Genomic DNA, 22,339 nt, shown 5'->3' with positions numbered 1-22,339 from the left:
AACTCCCGACCAACTTTATTTTATCTCTATTCTCTCATCACACCCTCCCATCTAAGATTATTTTGAAATGAATATCAGATATATTGTTTTTTTTCTACAGATATTTCAGTATATACCTGTACAAGATGAAATTTAAAAAATAATTAAAGGGACACCTGAGTAGCTCAGTCAGTTAAGCATCTTGCGTTCAGCTCAAGTCATGATCCCAGGGTCCTGGGTTTGAGCCCTCATTGGGTTCCCTGCTTAGCAAGGGAGCCCACTTCTCCTTCACCCTCTGCCTGGCGCTCCCCCTGCTTGTGCTTCTTTCCTCTCTCTGTCTGTCAAATAAATAAAATCTTAAAAAAAAAAAAAAATTAAGGGGCACCTGGGTGGCTCTGTGGGTTAAAGCCTCTGCTTTCAGCTCAGGTCATGATCCCAGGGTCCTGGGATTGAGCCCCGCATTGGGCTCTCTGCTCAGCGAGGAGCCTACTTTCTCCTCTCTCTCTGCCTGCCTCTCTGCCTACTTGTGATCTCTGTCTGTCAAATAAATAAATAAAATCTTAAAAAAAAATCTTTAAAAAAATAAAAAATAAAAAAAATAATTAAAATACCATACCACACCCAAAATAATTTCTTGATGTCATGAAATAGCTGGTCAGTTTCCAAATTTTTCCCATTGTCTCAAAATTTTTCTTTACAATTTAATTATTTTGAAACATGATTCAAATAAGGTTTGAACATTGGTATTAGTTGATAAGTTTCATAAGTCTTTATTTTTTAATGAAGTTTTTATTACTTAATCCCTGCATCCAGTGTGAGGCTTGAACTCATGACTCCAAGTTCCAAGAGTCTCATCCTCTTCTGACTGAGCCAGCCAGGCGCCCTGTTTCATAAATCTTTTTAATCTAAATGTTACCTCTGCATATGTCTTTTTTTTTTCAATATTTTATTTATTTGTTTGCCAGGGAGAGAGTGAGAGAGAAAGAGCACGCAAGAGCACAAGCAGGGGGAGCAGTAGGCAGAGGGAGATGCAGTCTCCCTGCTGAGCAAGGATCCTGATGTGGGTGGACTACATCCCAGGACCCTGGGTCACGACCTGAGCCCAAGGCAGATGCTTAATTGACTAAGCCACCCAGGTGCCCCTCTCTGCATATGTCTCTTTCACCTCTTGCCATTTATTTATTGAAGAAACTGAATTTGTTGTCTCTCAGAGTTTCTGATAATTTGATTTTTGCTAATTGTACATGATGATGATGTTAATGTGTTTCTTCATGCCTGATTTCCTATTTTCTGTAAGTTCCTATTTCCTATATATAGAGGCTTGACCAGATTCAGATTTAATGTTTTTGACTTGCTTTGGTTTGATCGGTCAAGATGATGTTAGAGTATGTTTTCATCATCAATCATCAATTGATTGACTTTATTAATCACAGTGGTGTCTTGTTATTTCTCTTCTTGATGATGATTGTCTAGGTTCATGAATTCATGAGGAGGTTGAAAATGGGGATATTCTAATTGTGTCATTCCTTCTGTATTTATTTCTTCTGCTATAAAGACAGACTTCTTATCATCTATTTGGATATTCTTGGTTATAGTTCATATAGGAAAGACAGAAAAATACTGGATTCTTTCTCTTTGTTTACTAGTTTTCCAAATAATAAGTTGGTTCTCTAGTATCCTTTGAAGATCATCAGTGGGGTATTAAAAAAAAAATACCCTGATGGACTCATATGTTTTGATTCTGCTACATTTATTACCTTTGTTAATGCTTACACTGTCCCATCTTTGGCCAATGGACCCTATTCAAATTGGCTATGGAGTTCTTTCCAGAACTCTTAATTCTTTATGGCTTTCTTGGTGCAGGATGTCCTAGGTTCATTTGTACAATTCATGCCATTTCTCCAAGGGGTCTTACTTTGTTTTAATAGAAAATGATATTTAGAGATAGCAATATGGGCATTGTGTCCATTGCTACTAGTTTGGTTGTTTCTAGAACTTTTGTTTCTAGAACTTTTAGGTGGTAAGATATAGGAAATATATATCTTCTAAAAAATGTTTTAATAAAATAACCATTAGTTTCTATTATACTTATTCGAATTCAGAGCTACAGAGTTTTTGCTTCAACATCATTAGTCTTAAAATTATATTTGTTTCTCCCATAGTTAAAAATCCAATTTTCAATGACCTCCAACAAAATTATTCATTTGGTTTATCTTAAAACAGACACACATACACGCACACATCAGACAGGCTCAGAACAATATACCTGCCCCTGCCTAGGTAGTAAGCTTTGAAATTCAACTTTTATCCCCTAAGTCCACAGACTGTAAAAGGTGCTGCTTGTCTTCTTAGCTCTTTTTATTGGAACTGGATCAATGTCCCCACAAGGAAATGATTGTAAAAGCCAGGTTAACCTCTCTAGATTTATTTCCTTTTTAAATTATTACACTGGTAAATCTTCACTAGTTCTCTGCTTTGTTTTTTGTTCTCTGCTACCTTTATTTTTAAAAATTTTTTTAAAGATATTATTTATTTATTTGACAGAGAGAGAGATCACAAGCAGGCAGAGGGGCAGGCAGAGGGTGAGGGGGAAGCAGGCCCCCTGCTGAGCAGAGAGCTGGATGCAGGGCTTGATCCCAGGACCCTGAGATCATGACCTGAGTCGAAGGCAGGGGCTTATTAACCCATTGAGCCACCCAGGCGCCCCTCTCTGCTACCTTTAAATAATGTTTTAAGATATCCTCTCCAGGAGCGCCTGGGTGGCTCAATTGATTAAGCATCTGACTCTTGGTTTCGGCTCAGGTCATAATTTCAGGTTCTGGGATTGAGCCCCACACCAGGCTCCTCACTCAGCATGGAGTCTGCTTCTCCCTCGGCCTCTGCTCCTCCCCTGCTTGCTTTCTCTCTCTCTTTCCCTCTCATTCTCTCCTTCTCTGTGGAATAGATAATAAAAGAAATCTTAAAAAAAAGATATTCTGTCCATTTTCTCTAGTTATTTCCAGTAAGAGGTTGGTCTACATTGTCTAATCTGCCGTCTTTTGGAAATGAAAGTCCCCTTACCACTAAACTTTGAACACCTAACCCGTGTTTATATGATATGAACACAATATTTGGTTTTATTTCACAGGTTCTGAAGAAGAAGCACCTGGATGATTGCCTGCGACATGTATCTGTAAGAAGATTTGAATCATTTAATCTGTTTTCAGTAACAGAAGCCCAAAAAAAGGCAACTGAAGAGGAAGTTGGTGCTTGGGTCCAATACACAAGTGTCTTCTATCCTGAGTACAGTATTTCTTTAAGGTAAACATCTTTGACAATTTTTTAAAAAGTATTTTTCTCCTGTAGAAGAAAAGCAGTCCAATAAGGGTCTCATTATTCTGTTGCGTTTGCAGGCAATCTTGATCAGAACTTGGATTTTGCAGCATTGTGTTAGGAAATCCTGCTACTTTAACTGGGTTTTGTTGTATTCTCAGAACTAAAGAAAAAAAATTCTCAGGAATGTAGCAGCATTTGAGGACAAAGTGGCTTGCAACTCAAAAGGTTCTTTTTAACCATTCTCTCATAGCATTTGACAAAAAACCAAGTTCTTTTTGAGGAGGCAAGGAAGGCTGAAAGTGAAAACAGAATTTTTCAAACTACTCTTCAAGTAATAGTTGTCTGAAAAACCAAGCTTTGGTATTTTTCCCATTCATGTTTTGTCACATTCAGAATAGAATCTAAAGAATAGGAGGAGAAAATTCAGCTGAAAACACTGATATTGTGAGAAGCATACACTGTTCTGGCTTTAAAAATCATTTAAAAAGAGACAGGAGAGTTGCAAACTGAAGTAAGAAGATACCATTTTTACTGAATTAATTTTCTATCACAGTTATAGTCTAGCATATAGCAATATTACTGTAGGTGTTTGATTTTATGAAATCTTCCTTTTTTGACAAGATTTCACATCTTGAAAGGGAGGGAGGAGCACATTTACAGTAACTGTAAGAAGAGCAAAAAACATTTTAAGTGGAATGTGACTGAATAGGGTTTAGGTGAGGCAAGGAATAATTTTAAGAAAAAAAGTTTTCACAAAGGATGTCTATTTATAGTATATGTTTCTTGAACTATTTCAGTTTAAAATATCTAAGCTTTAAAAGACATCATAATAGCTTAAAATTTGGGATCTGGATAAAAATTGACTAGGGTAGGCAGGGAAGAACAATTAGGATCTGGTTTCATAATTATTGAAAACTCCAAAAAGAAGATAAAAACCTAGGGATTTGTGAGCTTGCCTGTATATTCATTTTGAGATTCTAATCCGAATACCTCAACTGCCTCACGTTCTCATGGAGATGTTAGTTTAGTTCTTGGTTAGGAAGGGAGAAAAAACGCATTACGTGCTTGTTATATGCCGTATACAGAGCAAGGTGTTTTCGTGTATGCTAATTCAGTAATCTTTACAGTAACTCTGCAAAGTAGTAATGAAGATGATTAAACAATTGGAAGATAGTATCTATAAGGAGATTAAAGAGAAGGAAGAACCGAGTGACCCAGTAGCAGTCTTCAGGTGTAAAGTTCTAAAACTTACCCTCGGGGCGCCTGGGTGGCTCAGTGGGTTAAAGCCTCTGCTTTCGGCTCAGATCATGATCCCAGGGTCCTGGGATTGAGCCCCACATCGGGCTCTCTGCTCCGCAGGGAGTCTGCTTCCTCCTCTCTCTCTGACTGTCTCCCTGCCTACTTGTGATTTCTGTCTGTCAAATAAATAAATAAAATCTTAAAAAAAAAATAAATAAAACTTACCCTCTACTTTCATGGGTGACAAGATGCAGTAAGTGTAAAATGTGCCAATAATAATTTCCTGACATCTTCGAGGTCCTGGTAAGGGTTAGCTGGAGAGAATGTGACATCTTCTGTTCTTTAACGTTTCCAAACCAGGGCACAGTTGCAGATGACACTGACGTAGCAGGAACCCGGCTCCAATGTAAGCTGAAATTCCTTTCCAATGGCATGGTTCTTTGTGATATAGCTGTCTTTCAAAGAAATAAACGCCAGTCTGTCGTCGAACCTTCATTTATGGAGAGAAGACAGGTGACCAAGCTAAAACATTGGCTGTGATGGCTCCCAAGATTTAGCCTCTTTTTGCAAACTAGTTTGTTTCTCTCCACATTAATAGTGCAAAAATAACAATAGCTTACATGTATTCTAGAGCTGAACACTATCTTATAATTACTTTGCACAGATCATAACCACATTAATAAAGGCTGACCACTGAGGGACTACTATATGACAAGCACTATTGTGAGCGATTTACATGTATTAGTTTATTTAATCCACATAACAGTTTATGAGGTAAATACTGTACTATACTCATTTCACGATGATCATAGTGAAACCAGAGAGGTTAAATGACTTGATCGAGGTCACACAGCCAATGATCGTGCTTCTATTCAAACCCCAGCGGTCTGGTTCCACAGCCTATACTTTTTAAAAACTTTTATTTTGAAGTAATTACAGATATTCAGGAAGTTGCAGAAATAGTATGAGTTCTCATACCCTTCACCTAGCTATCTCCATTGGTAACATTTTATGTAATGAAATGACAGTCACCGTCTGCACTTTCAACTTCTGCACATGCTGTCTCTGCAGAGGCAATCATGTATCCACTTATTCATTTTACAGATGAAGGGATTGAGGCCTAGGTAAACTAATTTCCTCATTGATTATTCTGAGCATTCTATTTCTTACTCCATAATTCTTACTGTATAGGAAATCACTGAAATTACTGCACTTGCTTAGGTAGAGGAGGATATCTGCCAGGAATAGTTCATTCCATTCCATTGTCAATTTTGTTCACCTTGATTTCTTTTACCACTTCCTCTTGTTTTCTGTTATCTGCCCAACATGGGTCTTGATTATTGTTCCTTTAATATCTCATATCAACTCTTCTCTCAGCCTGCTTCCATGACATTTCTTTAGCTACCTTTATCTTCTTCAGCATTGTTTGAATTGTGAGCATTCTGAAGTTTAAAAAAATTATTTGCAGCAGCTAAAGGTAGTGGTTTAGAAGGTAGTTTAGGAATGGGGTACCATTATTTTCATCTACATTTTTTTAAAGTTTGTTAAATCAGCACTAAAGAATGATTGAAAAAAAGTGGTGAATAGTTTTAAATAAATTTAAATCAATAAATATTTAATGGCACCTTCTATATAGGTTAATAAAAAGAAAAATAAGACATATTATCCTCAAGGAATTTTTTTATTTTTTGTTTTTTTCTGAAGATTTATATATTTATTTGACACAGAGAGAGAGCACAAGTAGGCAGAGTGGCAGGCAGAGGGGGAGCGAGAAACAGGCTCTCCAATCAGCAGGGAGCCTGATGTGGGGCTCCATCCCAGGACCCTGGGATCATGACTTGAGCTGAAGGCAGCCGCTTAACCAACTGAGCCACCCAGATGCCCCCTTAAGGGTTTTAAAAATGTGAAAAGTTAAATAATAAAAATATTCAATAAGAAGGAAAGGTAAGCATCCATTCTCAGAGCTCTCATTAGGCAGTGCATAACTAATTTCCAAAGGATTGGAGGCCTTCATACAAATTAGGAGTTTAGAGGTAAGAGTGATTTTCTGAAGTCCTCGAGGGGCAGGAATTTAAGCTGGATCTGGAAGTAGTTGGAACTTCTGAGGGGAAGTGAGAAGTCATTTCAGGTGAGGGCAAAGGCACTGGAGAATATCCAGAGGGAAGGTGCAGGGCAGTGGCTCTAAAGAACCATTACAATCTCTAGGGGAACCGTGGTCAATATGTGTTATATGATGACAGCTCTGCTTCTGGGTTCTCGTAAACCGTAGAGCGTTTGAGATGTTTTGATCCTCACAGAGTATAAATATACACCCCGTTTTCACTTTCTTAGTTCTTATCATCTGACGTCACCTGCTCCGATTCAACAGGGATGGTACATGTAGTGACTAATACTTATCAGTGCTGGGGCACCTGGATGGCTCAGTGGGTTAAAGCCTCTGCCTTCAGCTCAGGTCATGATCCCAGGGTCCTGGGATCGAGCCCCACATGGGGCTGTCTGCTCAGCAGGGAGCTTGCTTCCTCTCTGCCTACTTGTGCTCTCTGTCAAATCAATCAATCAATCAATCTTAAAACAAATGAACAAACTTATCAGTGCTTGTGGCTTTGTCCTTAAAATTGCCCTGTGTATTAATTTCTGTCTCTTTAAAGTTTTACTAGGTTTGAAATGAAATAAGTATCCTAATAGGGTAAATAACTAGATATTTGTGAATTCAAAGTAGTTGATTTTGTATATATTATTGAAAGGTATATAAGCAGTGGCCTAAATTAAAAGTTGGACCATTATTTTTTGTTAGCCTTGTACGATGATACATAAAAGGAAGGAATAGCAAAGAGAAGTAGGCAAGTGGGAATAGAAAAATAAAATGAAGGAATGGAGAATTTCCCTTAGTGACTTTTTACCAGAGGCAAAAGTCTGGACAAGGTAAAAGACAAAAATCCTTAGGATGTGTTTTCTTTTCTGCGTATTTGAGGCTAGTTGACTCTTTGTTTCTAAGTAAAGTATTGAAAGTTGGGAAATTAAAATCCAAGGTATGACTCCCACTTTATACCTTGGTAAAGTCTTTTTGTCTTTCTGGTACTTCTAGAACCTCATAAAAGAAGTTCCTGTAATTAGATAGATGTTTGTATAGAGAACATTCAGGAGGTGTTTATATTAAAAGCTACCCCCCCATCCTACTATCTTATAATCTGCAATTTTTTATACTATTTTGTTATAAACAGAGTTTATTGATGCTAGAAATTGTTTCCCACTCTCCAGATTTCAACTCAATTTTAGTGCAGTAGGGCTTTGCATATTTTGGAGGCTTTAAATACTTACATTATAATTGGAATCAGATAGGTGTCTGAGTTATTAATTTATAAATGTGTGTATGTCACAGTTGTAGAAAAAACTGAGAGGTGTGAACTCTCCTTTCTTTCTTTTTTTTTTTTTTTTAATTTTTATTTATTTGACACAGAGAGAGATCACAAGTACGCAGAGAAGCAGGCAGAGAGAGGAAGGGAAGCAGGCTCCCTGCTGAGCAGAGAGCCTGATGTGGGGCTTGATCCAAGGACTCTGGGATCATGACCTGAGCCGAAGGCAGAGGCTTTAACCCACCGAGCCACCCAAGCGCCCCCTCCTTTGTTTCAATAAGACTACTGTTGCCATGGTAATTGCTGAATTAGAAGCCTAGAGCTTTTAACTTTTGGCTTGTCCTGGGAGCTTAGAATGGACAAGACATCAGGAATGACTTTGTCTTTGACTGTGGTGCATCTTTCTAGTACAACATATGCTCTGTGGTATGGTCATGTATTGCTTCTCTATGGAAAGGAAAACATAAAAGCTTCATCCCACTGAATTGAGTATGTACTCTGAGTGCTCGTGAATGAGAACTAGTGATGGGAATCATATTCTTACAAAATTAGATATTTGGCAGATTATCATTTTTTTTTTAAAGAATTCTTTTTTTTTTTTTTTTAAGATTTCATTTATTTATTTGACAGATAGAGATCACAAGTAGGCAGAGAGGCAGGCAGAGAGAGAAGGAGAAGCAGGCTCCCCGCCGAGCAGAGAGCCCGATGCGGGGCTCGATCCCAGGACCCTGGGATCATGACCTGAGCCGAAGGCAGAGGCTTTAACCCACTGAGCCACCCAGGCGCCCCTTGGCAGATTATCATTACATATGTGGTATATCATAGGTGCCCATTTAAAGTTTGGCAAGACTGGCATCTGAGACAAATATGAATACTGAATTTGTATTTAAAAGGATAGTTTTGGGGTGTCTGGGTGGCTTAGTCGGTTAAACGTTTGACTCTTGATCTCACATCAGGTCTTGATCTTCAGGATAATCTCAGGTAAATCTCATGACTCAAGCTCTGCATGGAGCCTTCTTTGAAAAAGAAAAAAGTATAGTTTTATGTTAGTAGTGATATTAATAATAGAGGTGAGTATTAAAACAGTTTTTGTTCTCTCGCATTTTATTTTATATTTTAGAGGGAACTTTATAGAACATTTCAAATATGATCCAGTGTATGCAGAAAATTAAGAGACTAATCCATTGAGTCATGTTTTCATAGAGCTTAAATCATAGATAAGTGCTAATATAACTTAGGTTTTTAGCTTGTTTTAAACTCCAATCATGACTGGTTATGTAGTTTGCTTACATATATATGCTTACAGATATATGTATACATGTATGCATGTAACTGTCTTTCTCTCTATTAGTTTCAGATGTACATCATAATGATTTGACATTTTTATATATTATGAAATGATTCCCATGATAAATCTAGTTACTATCTATCACCATCCAGAGTTATTACATTATTAACTATATTCCCTATGCAGTACATTACATCCCCATGACTTATTTATATTTTATAACTGGAAGTTTGTTCTTTTTCTTAAAGATTTTATTTATTTATTTATTTATTTATTTATTTATTTATTTATTTATTGAGAGCATGTGAGTGGGGGAGGGACAGAGGGAGAAGGAGAGAATCTGAAACAGACTCCATGCTGAGCTCAAAACCTGATGCAGGGGGCGCCTGGGTGGCTCAGTGGGTTAAGCCGCTGCCTTCAGCTCAGGTCATGATCTCAGGGTCCTGGGATCGAGTCCCGCATCGGGCTCTCTGCTCGGCGGCGAGCCTGCTTCCCTCTCTCTCTCTGCCTGCCTCTCTGTCTGCTTTTGATCTCTCTCTGTCAAGTAAATAAATAAAATCTTTAAAAAAACAAACAAAAAAAAACCTGATGCAGGGCTCTTAATCTCATGATCCTGAGATCATGACCTGAATGTAAATCAAGAGTCAGATGCTTAATCGACAGAGCCACCCAGGCGCCCTGATAACTGAGAATGTTCATGCCCTCCACCTCTCCTCCATAAGCAAGAGTTTGTTCCTACATCCATGAGTCTGTTTTTGTTTTGTTTATTCAGTTTTCATTTGCAGTCCCCTGATAACTAATGATGTCCATCCTTTCATGGGATTTCACTTGTATGTGAAATCATATGGTATTTGTCTTTGTCTGGCTTACTTCACTCTTTAGCCATTTATTTTTAAAAGACCTCTGAAGCATGTTGCATCTAGAACCAAGTTTTTCAAGCCTCTTCCTTCTGAAAACCTCTCTTCTTTCTTCTTCTTCTGAAATCTTTGAGGGCCCGTTTTATTCTCTGGCTTTTCCTTTCTTTCTTTTTTGGGGGGGCAGTTTTCTTTTTAATCAAGATAAAATTCATGTAACATAAAATTCACCATTGTAATTAACCTTTTTAAACTGAAATTCAATTTTTAAAAAAAATTTTTATTCATTTATTTGTCAGAGAGAGAGAGAGCACAAGCAGAGGGAGTGGCAGGCAGAACAGGCAGAGGGAGAAGCAGGCGCCCCAATGACCAAGGAGCCCGATGTGGGACTCAATCCTGGGACCCTGGGATCATGACCTGAGCTGAACGCAGCTGCTTAATCAACTGAGCAACCCAGGTGTCCTGAATTCAATGGTTTTTAAGTATATTCATAATATTGTACAGTCATCACCACTGTCTAATTCCGGAGATTTTTATCACCCCATAAAGGAACCTCATTCTCATTCGTAGTGATTCTCCATCCTCCTCCCACCCCCCAAACCTTGGCAAGCACTAATCTACTTTATGTCTGTATGGATTTGCCTATTTTGAACATTCCATATAAATAGACAATATATGGACTTTTATGTCTGGCTTCTTTCACTTAGAGTAATGTTTTTGATTCATCTGGGTTATAGCATATATCGTTATTTCATTCCTTTTTTATGGCTGAATAATATTTTGTTATATGGACAATACCACATTTTGTTTATCCATTTATCAGTTGATGGACGTTTGGGTTGTTTCCACTTCTTGGCTATTATGAATAATGCTACTGTGAACATTCATATGTAAGTTTTTGTGACTGTAAAAGTTTTTATTTTTTTAATTTTAATTTTATTTTTCTTATTATTTATTTTTACTTTTTAAATTTATTTTTATTTATTTATTTTTATTAACTGTAAAAGTTTTTAATTCTCTTAGGTATGTACCTAAGGGTGAAATTGCTAGGTCATGTGGTAAATCTTTATTTAACATTTTGAAGAATGGCCAAATTGTTTTCCACAATGATTGCACCATTTTGCATTCCTACCAGGAGTATATGAGGGTTTCAATTTTTCTCTATGCTTACCAGCACTTGTTATTTTAACTTTATTATTATTTTTTATTTTAGCCATTCTAGTGGGTATGAAGTGATATCTCACTGTGGTTTTGATTTGCAGTTCTGTGATTTTTTTTTAGACTTTTTTTTTTTAAAGATTTTTATTTATTTATTTGACAGACAGAGATCACAAGTAGGCAGAGAGGCAGGCAGAGAGAAAGAGGAGGAAGCAGGCTCCCCGCGGAGCAGAGAGCCCGATGCGGGGCTCCATCCCAGGACCCTGGGATCATGACCTGAGCCGAAGGCAGAGGCTTTAACCCACTGAGCCACCCAGGCGCCCCTCAGTTCTGTGATGATTAATAATGTCCAAACTTTCATGTGCTCATTGGCTATTTGTGTATCATCTTTGGACAAATATCTGTTCAAATGCCTTGCTCATTTTTAATTGGGTCATCTTTTTGTTATTGAATCATGAGGACTCTATCTATTCTGGACACAGATGTAGTGATTTGCACATATTTTCTCCCATTCTGTGGGCTGTCTTTTCACTTTAATCATAGTGTCCTTTGAGGGACAAAAGTTTTTAATTTTCATGACATTTAGCTTATCTAGTTTTGTGTGTGTATGTGTGTCTCTTTTTTGGCTTCAAGAAATGATGTTTTCAAGAATAGACAAGTTCTGCTTCAGTGGTAACTCTTGAGAAATCCACTTTTTATTTATATTAACGCTTTTTAACTTTTAAATATGCATTTCACTTTAATTATCCCAGTTTCTGTTTTTTAGAAATATTTAACATTTTTCACAATACATATTTAATTTCAAATGTTTATTTCACCCTGAATTGAGAAACTTTTAGGAATTTATTGTAAGGCAGTATTGAGAAATGGGTTCAATGATATTTCTGCAAGGATGCTCAGTATAAATAGTACAAAATTGGACACAAACTAAAATCCAACATAAGACATTGGTTCAGTAAGTTATGGTACAGATAGTCATTCATTCATCTGCTTGGCAGCGATTCAATTCATATTGCAGGAGGATATGGTGATGTGGGAAACTGTTTATAATATTTTAAAACACAAATTGCAAGACTGTGGACAATGTGCTCTCAGTTATTATGAGCGTGGACTAAATCTGGAGGCTATGCTCCAAAATATTAATAATGGTTATCTCTGCATGATAGGATTAGGAGCATTTTTTTTCTCTTGAAGGAGCTGTATATTGCTTTTATATTTATGAAAAAGATTTCTGAGTTCTGTGCCACATTGCTGATCATTTTAATAGCTCCATCTTGCATTTTAGATACTAAATACTTTATCCTTTTTCCCACTTGTTCCTCACATATATACTGTAATTTTCCATGATAGGTTACATAACCTCATCTCTATGCAGAATCTTGTATTATTGATAACACATTCTTAACTTTGTTTTCTTAGATTAGGATACGGATACTGATGAGCTCAATGCTAATTTGGCCAGTAATGATTGCACATTAACTTCTTACAATCTCACTTGTCACTGTATGGAAGAACTAGGTCTGTGTGATGCTAACTGAGCCACCCAGGTGCCTCTGATTTATTTATTTATTTTTTAAAATCATCACTGGAAAAGTATCTCAAACCCTATGACCAACTGACATTTGGGCTCATTTGTATCTGAAGAATACATCAGAAGAATAATATTATTAAATTATTAAAATATCAGTATTTATTAAAATTATCAGTAATTATTAAAATATTAAAGTATCAAATATGAGTATTAAAATATCAGTACTAAAATATCAGTAGTCAAATTAGATACTTTAGGAGCTGTCAAGTGAATAGAGATCAGAATTAAAGAGAGTGGAATTAAGGTTAGTTGAAAAAGATACAAAACAATTTGCCCCCTGACATTTAGAACTTTCTAATTGTGGATTGTGCAGACTTGAAGGTTGATTAGTTCTTTGAAAATTCGGAATTTGTTGGTTTGGTACAGAGGAAATCTATTTATTTTTGAGTTTGGTTCTGGAGGTTGATGATTAATTTTTCTTTTGAGATTCTCAAAGGTAAGGTTTTGTTTTGTTGTCTTTAATAATCTACCTCACCTTTATATAGCTAAAACAACAATAACAATTATTTACTAATACTTTAAAACATTTATTAATCATCAAGAGCATCATCATATTAAAAATCTGAGAAATATATTCTGTTATTTCTTTTCCTTCTCCCTCTAGTGGGCAGAAAATATTTTGAAAATACAACAGGGAAGGGTTTATTAGTCTTGGGTGGGTATATCACAATACACAGTTTCACCTTTCTGAAAATGTAATAATTGTTAATATTTCAGAATAATTAAAGAAAATGCTTTATTCTTTTCTAGGCATAATAATGGATCTTTGAATGTTGAAGATGTTCTTACCAGCTTTGACAATACAGGAAATGTTTGTAAGTTATATGTTCCCTTTGTGGAAATACTTTTATTGTTCTAAAAAGTGAATTTATACTTAGTATATAATTAAATTATATATATAGTATATGTTTTAATTAACATATAATTAGTATATATTTATTATAGTGATGTGTGTGTGTGTGTAATATAAACTCATGGTTTTTAGCTGTGAAATAAGTGTCATATAAGATGCACCTACAAAGTGGGAGAAGCTATTTTTATACTTCGCAGTTGTGTGTGTGTGGGTGTGTGTATGGGTGCATGTGTATGTGTGACAGAATGTAGGTCAGAAGGAACACTGGACTCTCTAGTACTACCCTTTTGTTGCTTGTTTCCATTTTGACCTTTTCAGTTAATTCAACAGATGGGCTGTCTCTTTCTTCTTTGCTGTTTTGGGTACTTTCTTTTCCATTTCTTGCTTCTCTTCTTCACTATGGAATAAAACCAGAACACTTGTTTTCCTTACTGTTAATACAGTGCCAAAAGGTTTTTGTTTTATGGCATATTATATTATAGAACATGTTGTCTTTTCATCTAAGCTTCTGATTGTTGTGATAGCTTTCTCCGTTGAGAGAATCATTTAAATAATTATCATGTTTTATGATGAAAGAAATCAGCCAAGAATATCTTTATATCCCTGTGTTAAACAATATACGATGATCAGAGCTGTGTATTTCTTCATGTGTGTTGCATAAGATATTTTTAAGATAGTGAATTATCATTGTAGTATGGTCTTTTTATTTTTATTCTATTTTTTAATATGACCTTTTTAAATGTGAAAATTATAGTCATACTTTTTTTCTCAAAGGTAATTTCATAGCTGTAACTATTCTCTGAACTAAAATAAATAACATACTTTGCAACAGTACTACTTTATCAGATGCCCTCTAATTTTAGATCCGCTTAGAATAATATTCAGCAATACTCAGGCAGTAATTTTATTTTTATGCCCATATATGACAAGCTTTTGATAGTATATAAAAATAATTATGTATTTTGTCACTGAAGAATCTATAAGTATCCCCAAATTGCCCCAAAATATTTAAATAATGTGGGTTTCTTTTTCATAGATGGTGACAAATGTGCCTTTTAGTTTCCACGTGTTGGCACTTGCTGAATTCTTTCCCACTTAGGCATATCTCATTTTATTGGGGATTAGGGCTAGTGGTGATTGAGGAGACATTCTCCTTTAGTTCTAGGGTAAGGTGAAATAACATTAAGTCAGGTTTATGCATGTATAATTTAGGAACATGATCCTAGAATGTTAAATGTGGAATTTTTGATTCAGTGATGTAAAAATCAAGCATTGTTCCCAGTGGCTCAGTATGAATAGGGCCACTAGCTGGCAGCATTATGTATAATAAAAACACATTCCTAAAGGTCTATGCTATTGTTTTATACATGAATCTTGTCCTTCTCTGACATTTTTTCTCATCAACTTGTTCCACACCACCCTCATCCACTCCCAGTTGTTGCATTGACAAATGGAGAAATTGCATGCAAAAGTATTTTTTCACTCTTGTTGTTTTGTTTGATGTAAAGATTTGAGTCTTTAGAATGAGACCCATCTATATTTAAATCTTGGCTCCGAAATTCATCTTGATCCTTTTGTATTATGTCAGTTTATATCAATTTATATTATCTCTTAGAACTGGATAAAATATATAGCAAGTGTATAACATATACTATATTCCTCATAGTTGACAGTAAATGGAAGCTATTTATTATTACTGGTGATGAGTACCTCTAAAATGTCCTTCCATCTTTTTCTAATAGTGAAGATAATATTATTAAAGCTTGTTCTCATGTTTTAAAATAAGCTATTTTGACTGAACTAACAAAGCAGGAAAAAATAGATCAGATTACCAAAATAGTAATTTATTAAAATTTCTTGTCACAAATGTTGCATCAAAAAGCTGAGTATATTGCCAAGTGACAGAAGTAGTGACAAAAATAAAACCTATGAAAACATGTCGTTTGGTGTAATTTTATATTATTGCTATTTTAAAAGAAAAATCTATACTGATATTTCACTTAATGATAAATTGGCAAAATCCTGTTACATAGCATAAATGTTGATTATAACTTTTATGTAATCTTTGCCAAGACTTAAAAGTGATCAGTGACTGAAAAAGTGATTTATTGCTTGACCCCTCAAATGTTTGATTTTACACTAATAGTGATATTAGGTTGAGTCTGTGACTAGAAATCCCAGCAGAGGGCACTACAATCATAATTCTGTCTCACAGCCCAATATAATTGGAATAAATAACTTGAAAAATAACGGTAAGTTTTCATCATGTAAACATATGAAGATGTGTGCTTAAAAATTTCCATTTGACTTATTTCTCATGTATTTAATACATCAGCAGTTCATCAATACAAAAAGTAGATTTTCCTGAGTTATTTTTGAGTTAATTTTGTTGTCTTTTGTTTTAAAGATCAGTTTAACTTTTATACTTCCGGGCTTTAAATAAGGAATACTTTTGGTCTTCTTAATCTTGATAGCAAGAGTTTTATATAAGAATATCTATTCTTAAATCACCACCATGGTACACTGATGGTACACTGAAAGATATTTAAATGAGGAAAAAGTTTCTAATACTGTGAGAGAACCAATAGATGGAATTGTTTATTTGTTTTAGGAATAGTCCCCAGGTTAATAAAACGTCATGATAATAGGAAAAAATAACTGAAATACTATATAGTTATAAAAACCTGATATGTGTATATGTACAACACACATATGTACACACACACACAAAATATATTTATGGTTTAATAGAACCATTCATCTTAATTTTAAGCTAATTGTTAAAACCAAGTAATGATTTTATTCATTGTAAAATTTTAAAGATAAGAGGTTCAGTCTTACTTCCTGAATTTGTTCTCTAACCAAAAAGATATGGAAAAACCTTTAATTTTCAATAAGTGAAACTTCTAGGTAGTTTCTTATTTCGTGATATATTAGAAAAGAAATTTTTTTTAATATTTACCCTTTTTATTTAGAAGCATTTTGTGTTTTTAAATGTATGACCTGTAAAGTGTCTATATTTTTGAGCTATTCTTTCAGAGTGTGAATTCCTTCGAATGTTGTAGGAAGAAATTAAAAATGAATCTCATACAATCATTTTGGCATAATGATTCACTGCTCCATAGATATATTTGCTATTATGGAAAACACATTATTTTGAAAGCCAGGCTCTCTTTTTGCTTACCTCTATTTAGGAGTAGGTATGCATATTTCATTCTTTGGGTTCTGCTACTTTAGAATGTATTTCCTTTTCATTATGTCTGCTATTGATTCATCATGCCAGGAGAGAGATGCCATCCTGCTAGAGAGAGTTATAGGATGGCATCCTTCACCTCAAAGAAGTGCTGGCTGCTTCTGTGTTTCACATAACAGGTCACTCAAATACTCTGGGTAGCAAGGGAGTACTCTGCAAGTACCAGAGCCGATCGCTTGCTTTTGTTTTCCCTGTGGGCACAGTCTCCTTTCCAGCAAGTTCCTGACCTCTAATCAAAGAGACCACTATGGTCTCTTCCAAACCCACTTTCTCCTTCTCCAAAGTCATCTCTTCCCTCTATTGAAATGAATGTTTTAAAAACATGATTCTCTCCAAGGCTTAGTTGATTTAAATTTGGTTGTTATAGTATATAATATAACTGTTTGATATTTGTAAAATCTCATTGGTGCTTGGGATTATAATAGCTTCATTTGGACTCTTTTTAGCTCATCAGCCTTCCTTTGACAGCTTGAGCAGATGATGTGGTACTTTTTATATAAATTTATTGTATATAGTATATGAAATATAATATGTATAAGCCTTTAAAGAATAGGGAGTCAATAATAATGTATCATTGTAGTAACCTAGTATGAATCAGGATCCCTGGCTAACATTACAGCTTAAATTTGGGGAATGTATTGGTAAGACCCCTTCTGCCATTCTTTGAAAAAAGTTTTTTTTTCTCCTGGCTGGGCTAAATGACATGGTGGTTGGTATCTCATATTCTCCTGGAGAAATTTGTGGACCCTCTGCCTTATATACTCTCACATGTGACAATGGTAATTCTTTTCCCGCCAGTGAATCCCAGGGCCTACCTGGACTTTTAATGCACACAGCTACAGTCCTGCTTCTAGATCCTTCCTAGTGTCTGATGGTGGGACCTGTTTTGTGATGTATCCAAAATGGATCTCTTTTGGTTTAGTAATAGTTATTACATAAGGATCTTATGTATTTTAACTGCATTTGGGAAACCAAGAGACGGTAACCGTCTCTCAGGAAATATAGTCCAGATTTTTAGTTTTTGTTTCATTGTTTTTGTGTTACATAGTTAAGCTGTAATATTGGTGGACTATCAAAAGCTTCAGGTATATCAGCTTAGATTGAGAAATATTTTCCTCATTCAAGTAAAAGTGTGTGTGTGCATGCACATGCATGTGTGTATGTACGCGTGTAGGTGTATAACACATATATGCATATCCATGTAGATATACATGTGTATATATAGAGTATCTACTTGGTAAGGTACTTTGATTAAAAATGAGAAATTTAGGCTTTTATAGATAATTGCTCTATTTTTAACTTAGTGGTTCCTGGAAGGATCATGGAATATGAAGTTTAGGTTTTAGTTCTGCCATTTACTAGGTCTAGGCCAGTCTTTGAACAAATCTTAACTCCTTATTACGATTGAATAAGAAACAATAACTTACAGTACGGTGAACATAATATTAGGTAATGTCTAAATTATCTGTGTCTTGGTATTAATATCATCTGTCTCATTTATTATTCTTGAGCCTTTTCAATGTACTTGATACTGGAAAATAACACAAGATAGAAAATATTTTTAGTGTGTGCCATCCTTAATATTTTTACATTATTTGGTTATGTGAAAACATGGTGCAAAACTGCGTAACTAAAACAGTGAGTGTCAGTAGCAGAAATACACACAGAAAGCAATGTTTTAGAATTGAGAGTTCAGAAAGACATAAATATATGTGATTTATCATATGATGAAGATGGAATTTCAGTAAGAGAGGAAAGGATGGATTCTTCAACAAATGGTGTCTAGAGCCATTAGAAATTTAGAAAAAATATGGGGCGCCTGGGTGGGTCAGTCATTAATGCACCAGGGTCCTGGGATCTAGCCCCGCATCAGGCTTCGTGTTTGGCGGGAAGCCTGCTTCTTCCTCTCCCCTCCCCCTGCTTATGTTCCCTCTCTCGCTGTGTCTATCAAGTAAATAAATAAAATCTTCAAAAAAAAAAAAAAAGAAATTTAGAAAAAAAAAAGAAACAAAGCTGAATCTTGCCTTGTGTTATGTACCAATATAAATTTAAGTTGGATTAAATATTTAAGTAAAAATTTAAGTAAATATTTAAGTAAAAATCCTCACTCATAGATATTTCAGAGGAATAAGTTTATAATATTAAAATAAGGTCCAAGTGTGACCCAAACCCCATGAATTTAAAGGTTAATATATTGACTGAACAAAGACTTAAAAAGCATCAAAAAAATTAAAAGACAAATGACAAACTGATTATTATTTGTGATGTATATACAGACAAAGATGTATTTTCTTTATTGAATAAAGAGCTCTCACAAAGCAATAGAAAAAACACACTACAAATCTATAAGAAAAAGACAAAACATAGCCAAAAATTAGGACAAATTCTTTCACAAAAGAAACACCAGTGCTCCACAAACACATCAAATGATTATTTTACTAGGAATGAAGTAATTAAATGCAATTAAAACAGTGAGATATCATTTTAGTTCATCAAAAAGGCAAAGATGAGAGAAGATAGGCAATAATCAGTGAATATAGGGAAATAGGTCTTTTCAACTACTGTTGGTTGGAGGGTAAATGATTTCACTTTTAGAGGTGATATTTTTCATAAATATTTTTTCATAAATTTTTATAAATATTTTTTATAAATTTATCCATATCATTTTGACTAATAATTGCTTTTCTAAAAACTAATGAAACCATTGTAGAAAGATGGAATGTAAATGAATTCATTGTAACACAAAGAACATCTGGAAAAAACATCAATCTTTAATTTTAGATGACTAGTTGATCATGGATAATCTATGGAAATGTAGTTTATAACTGTTCATGATCTCTAAATCATATTAGGTTAAAAAATCACTTTAAGGAATATGATCTTATTTCTGTAAAATACATAGATACCATTAAGTATGTGTGTACATAGGTACATGCATAGATATAGTTCTATATGCATAATGTTCATCACGTTATGTTGGGGCATTGGGGTTATAGATGCTTATTACTTTCTCCTTTATACTTTCCAGTATCATTTGATTTTTTTTTATGGCACATATTGGTTTTATAACTGGAATAAGCGATGTTTTTTTCATTTTGAAAAAAAAGTAGATACCCTTTAACTTCCAAATTGAGTATTAATTTTTTTGAGTGAAAGCTTTGATAAAATCTCAAATAGCCAAGGACAGCTCTGTGGGGGAATAAAAAGGGAGCAATTCATTTTACCAGTGAAAAAATATAAAATATTTTGTTGAAAATAGCATGTTTCTCCAAGGAGCTCAGACCATGTTAGATGTCAATGTATTAGTCTCCCAATACTCTTCTGAGATAAGAAATCGGAGATCAAATCATTCTAGCCCCGTATTAGGTTGGGGGAGTACAAAGAGGCTCAAAAGCTCAGTCAGTGCCAGAATATTGGGCTTGGGCATAGATAATTTATAAGTTACATTAAAAAATACATTTTAAGTTTCAGTGCATTATACAGTTTCTACACATGTGTGATGGTCAGTGGCCCTGAGACTGTCATGGGCCTGTGTCAGTGGGGAGCTGGTGGTATGTATCACCGGCACTGGCTTTAAGATTTTATTTATTTGAGAGAGAGAGGGCACAAGTGGGGGTGGGTACAAAGGAAGAGGGAGAAGCAGCCTCCCCATTGAGCAGGGAGCCCAATGTGGAACTCGATCCCAGGACCCTGGGATCATGACCTGAGCTGCAGGCAGAAGCCTACCTGACTGAGCCGCCCAGGAGCCCAGCACTTTGACCTTTTTGAGAATCACAATGTATATGTGGTTTGTAGTCTTTATGAGAAGGACTTCTGGAGAAGGTTAGAAAAGATTTCTGGAAGGTAGACTAGGTTTCTATGTGGTAGTTTTCCTAGCCATGTATCTCTTGCTACCCGAATTCCTAGCTCCATAGTTTTGTCAGGGCAGTTTTCTCTTTTGACACAATACTGGGTAAGCAGGGCCCCAAGTCATAAACAGAGTCCTACTCATTTGTTATTACTATTTACCAGGGAAAGAATTTTTAGAAGACCTCTTATTTTAGTTCACACTTAAAATTTTTACTTGATTGAAAATTGGGCAGAGGACCTGAATAGACATTTTCCCAAAGAAGACATACAGATGGCCAAAGGCACATGAAAAGAAGCTCTACATCACTAAATCAGGGAAATGCAAATCAAAACTACTAGATAATACCTTAAGCTTGTCAAAATGGCTACAGTCAAAAAGGCAAGAAAATAACAAGTGTTGACAAGAATGTGGAGGTAAAGGAATCCTTGTGCTTTGGTGGGAACATAAACTGGTATAGCCACTGTGCAAAATGGCATGGAAGTTCCTAAAAAATTTAAAATAGAGATACCATATGATCCAATAATTCTATTACTCAGTATTTACCCAAAGAAAATGAAAATGCTAATTTGAAAAGCTATATGCACCCCTGTGTTTACTGTGGCATTTTTTATAGTAGCCAAGATATGGAAGCAACCCGTGTCCACTGATACACAAATTTATAAGGGAGATGTGATATGTCTACACAACAGAAAATTATGCAGCCATAAAAAGATGCCATTTGTGACAGCATGGTTGGAACTGGAGGGTATTATACTAAGTGAAATAAGTCAGACTTAGAAAGACAACATATGATTTCACTCACATGAATCTAAAAAAACAAAACAAATCAATGAACAAACAAAAAGCGGAATCAGACCTATGAATCGAAGAACAGACTGGTGGTTGTCAGAGGGAAAGGAGATGGCAAATGGGCAAATGGGGTAAAGGGGCATCAGAAATACAGGCTTCCAGTTATAGAGAAAGTAGTCAATGATACTGTAATAATGTTGTATGGTGACAGATGGGAGCTGCACATGTAATTAGCATAGCATAACATAGAAACATGTTGAATCACTGTTGTACACCTGAAGCTAATAAAACATTGTGTGTCAGCTATACTCAAAATTTTTCATTTGAAATAAAGAATCAAAGAGTGGGAATGATTCTCTTTGATAATAGGAGGTACTGCTATCATGAAAAAAGAGTGAAATAAACCCTATAATCCATTCTAGATTCATCACATATATTATGCTTAATCACTGCAGTAACACTGGAATGTAGTTCTTATCTTTGACATAAACCTGCTAGTTTTTTTCTCTTTTAAGTCGTTGAAGGAATGTTCCTCATTTAGGTGCCTCCAAGTTTTAGCAGAAGTGATATATGCCAAACAGATCTTTTTTCCTTCCTCTCCCTGAGCAAATACTGAGTAGTACTTTTTTTTCCCATCTTCTTTTAAAGAGCTACCATTTTTTTGCCCCCCCCCATAGAATTTATTAGGAACTTTGTGAATATTATTCCCATTTAGTCTTCTTAGCTTTGCAAGGGATGAGGAAACCGATACTCAAAGATAATTTGCTTAAAAATTAATATTTAGTAGGTTTTTACACTTGTATAAGGTATTCTATAG

At 35.2% G+C, this 22,339-nt stretch overlaps 1 protein-coding gene across 4 annotated transcripts in view; it reads left to right on the top strand.

The window, feature by feature from the left end:
* The window catches only part of CAMKMT (calmodulin-lysine N-methyltransferase), a 404,310-nt gene that overhangs the window by 5,643 nt on the left and 376,328 nt on the right, over nucleotides 1-22,339 (top strand). For all 4 annotated transcript variants that reach the window (XM_045980676.1, XM_045980674.1, XM_045980675.1 and 1 more), the window contains exons 2-3: nucleotides 3,107-3,279; nucleotides 13,528-13,592. In XM_045980676.1, the coding sequence (XP_045836632.1) occupies nucleotides 3,107-3,279; nucleotides 13,528-13,592 (238 nt within the window). The remainder of the gene's footprint in view (nucleotides 1-3,106; nucleotides 3,280-13,527; nucleotides 13,593-22,339) is intronic.

Source organism: Meles meles, chromosome 16 (genome assembly GCF_922984935.1).
Source record: "Meles meles chromosome 16, mMelMel3.1 paternal haplotype, whole genome shotgun sequence".
In the NCBI taxonomy this organism is placed as follows: Eukaryota; Metazoa; Chordata; class Mammalia; order Carnivora; family Mustelidae; genus Meles; species Meles meles.
Note: the sequence above shows the minus strand (reverse complement) of the source record. Positions and strands in the feature narration are given on the sequence as shown.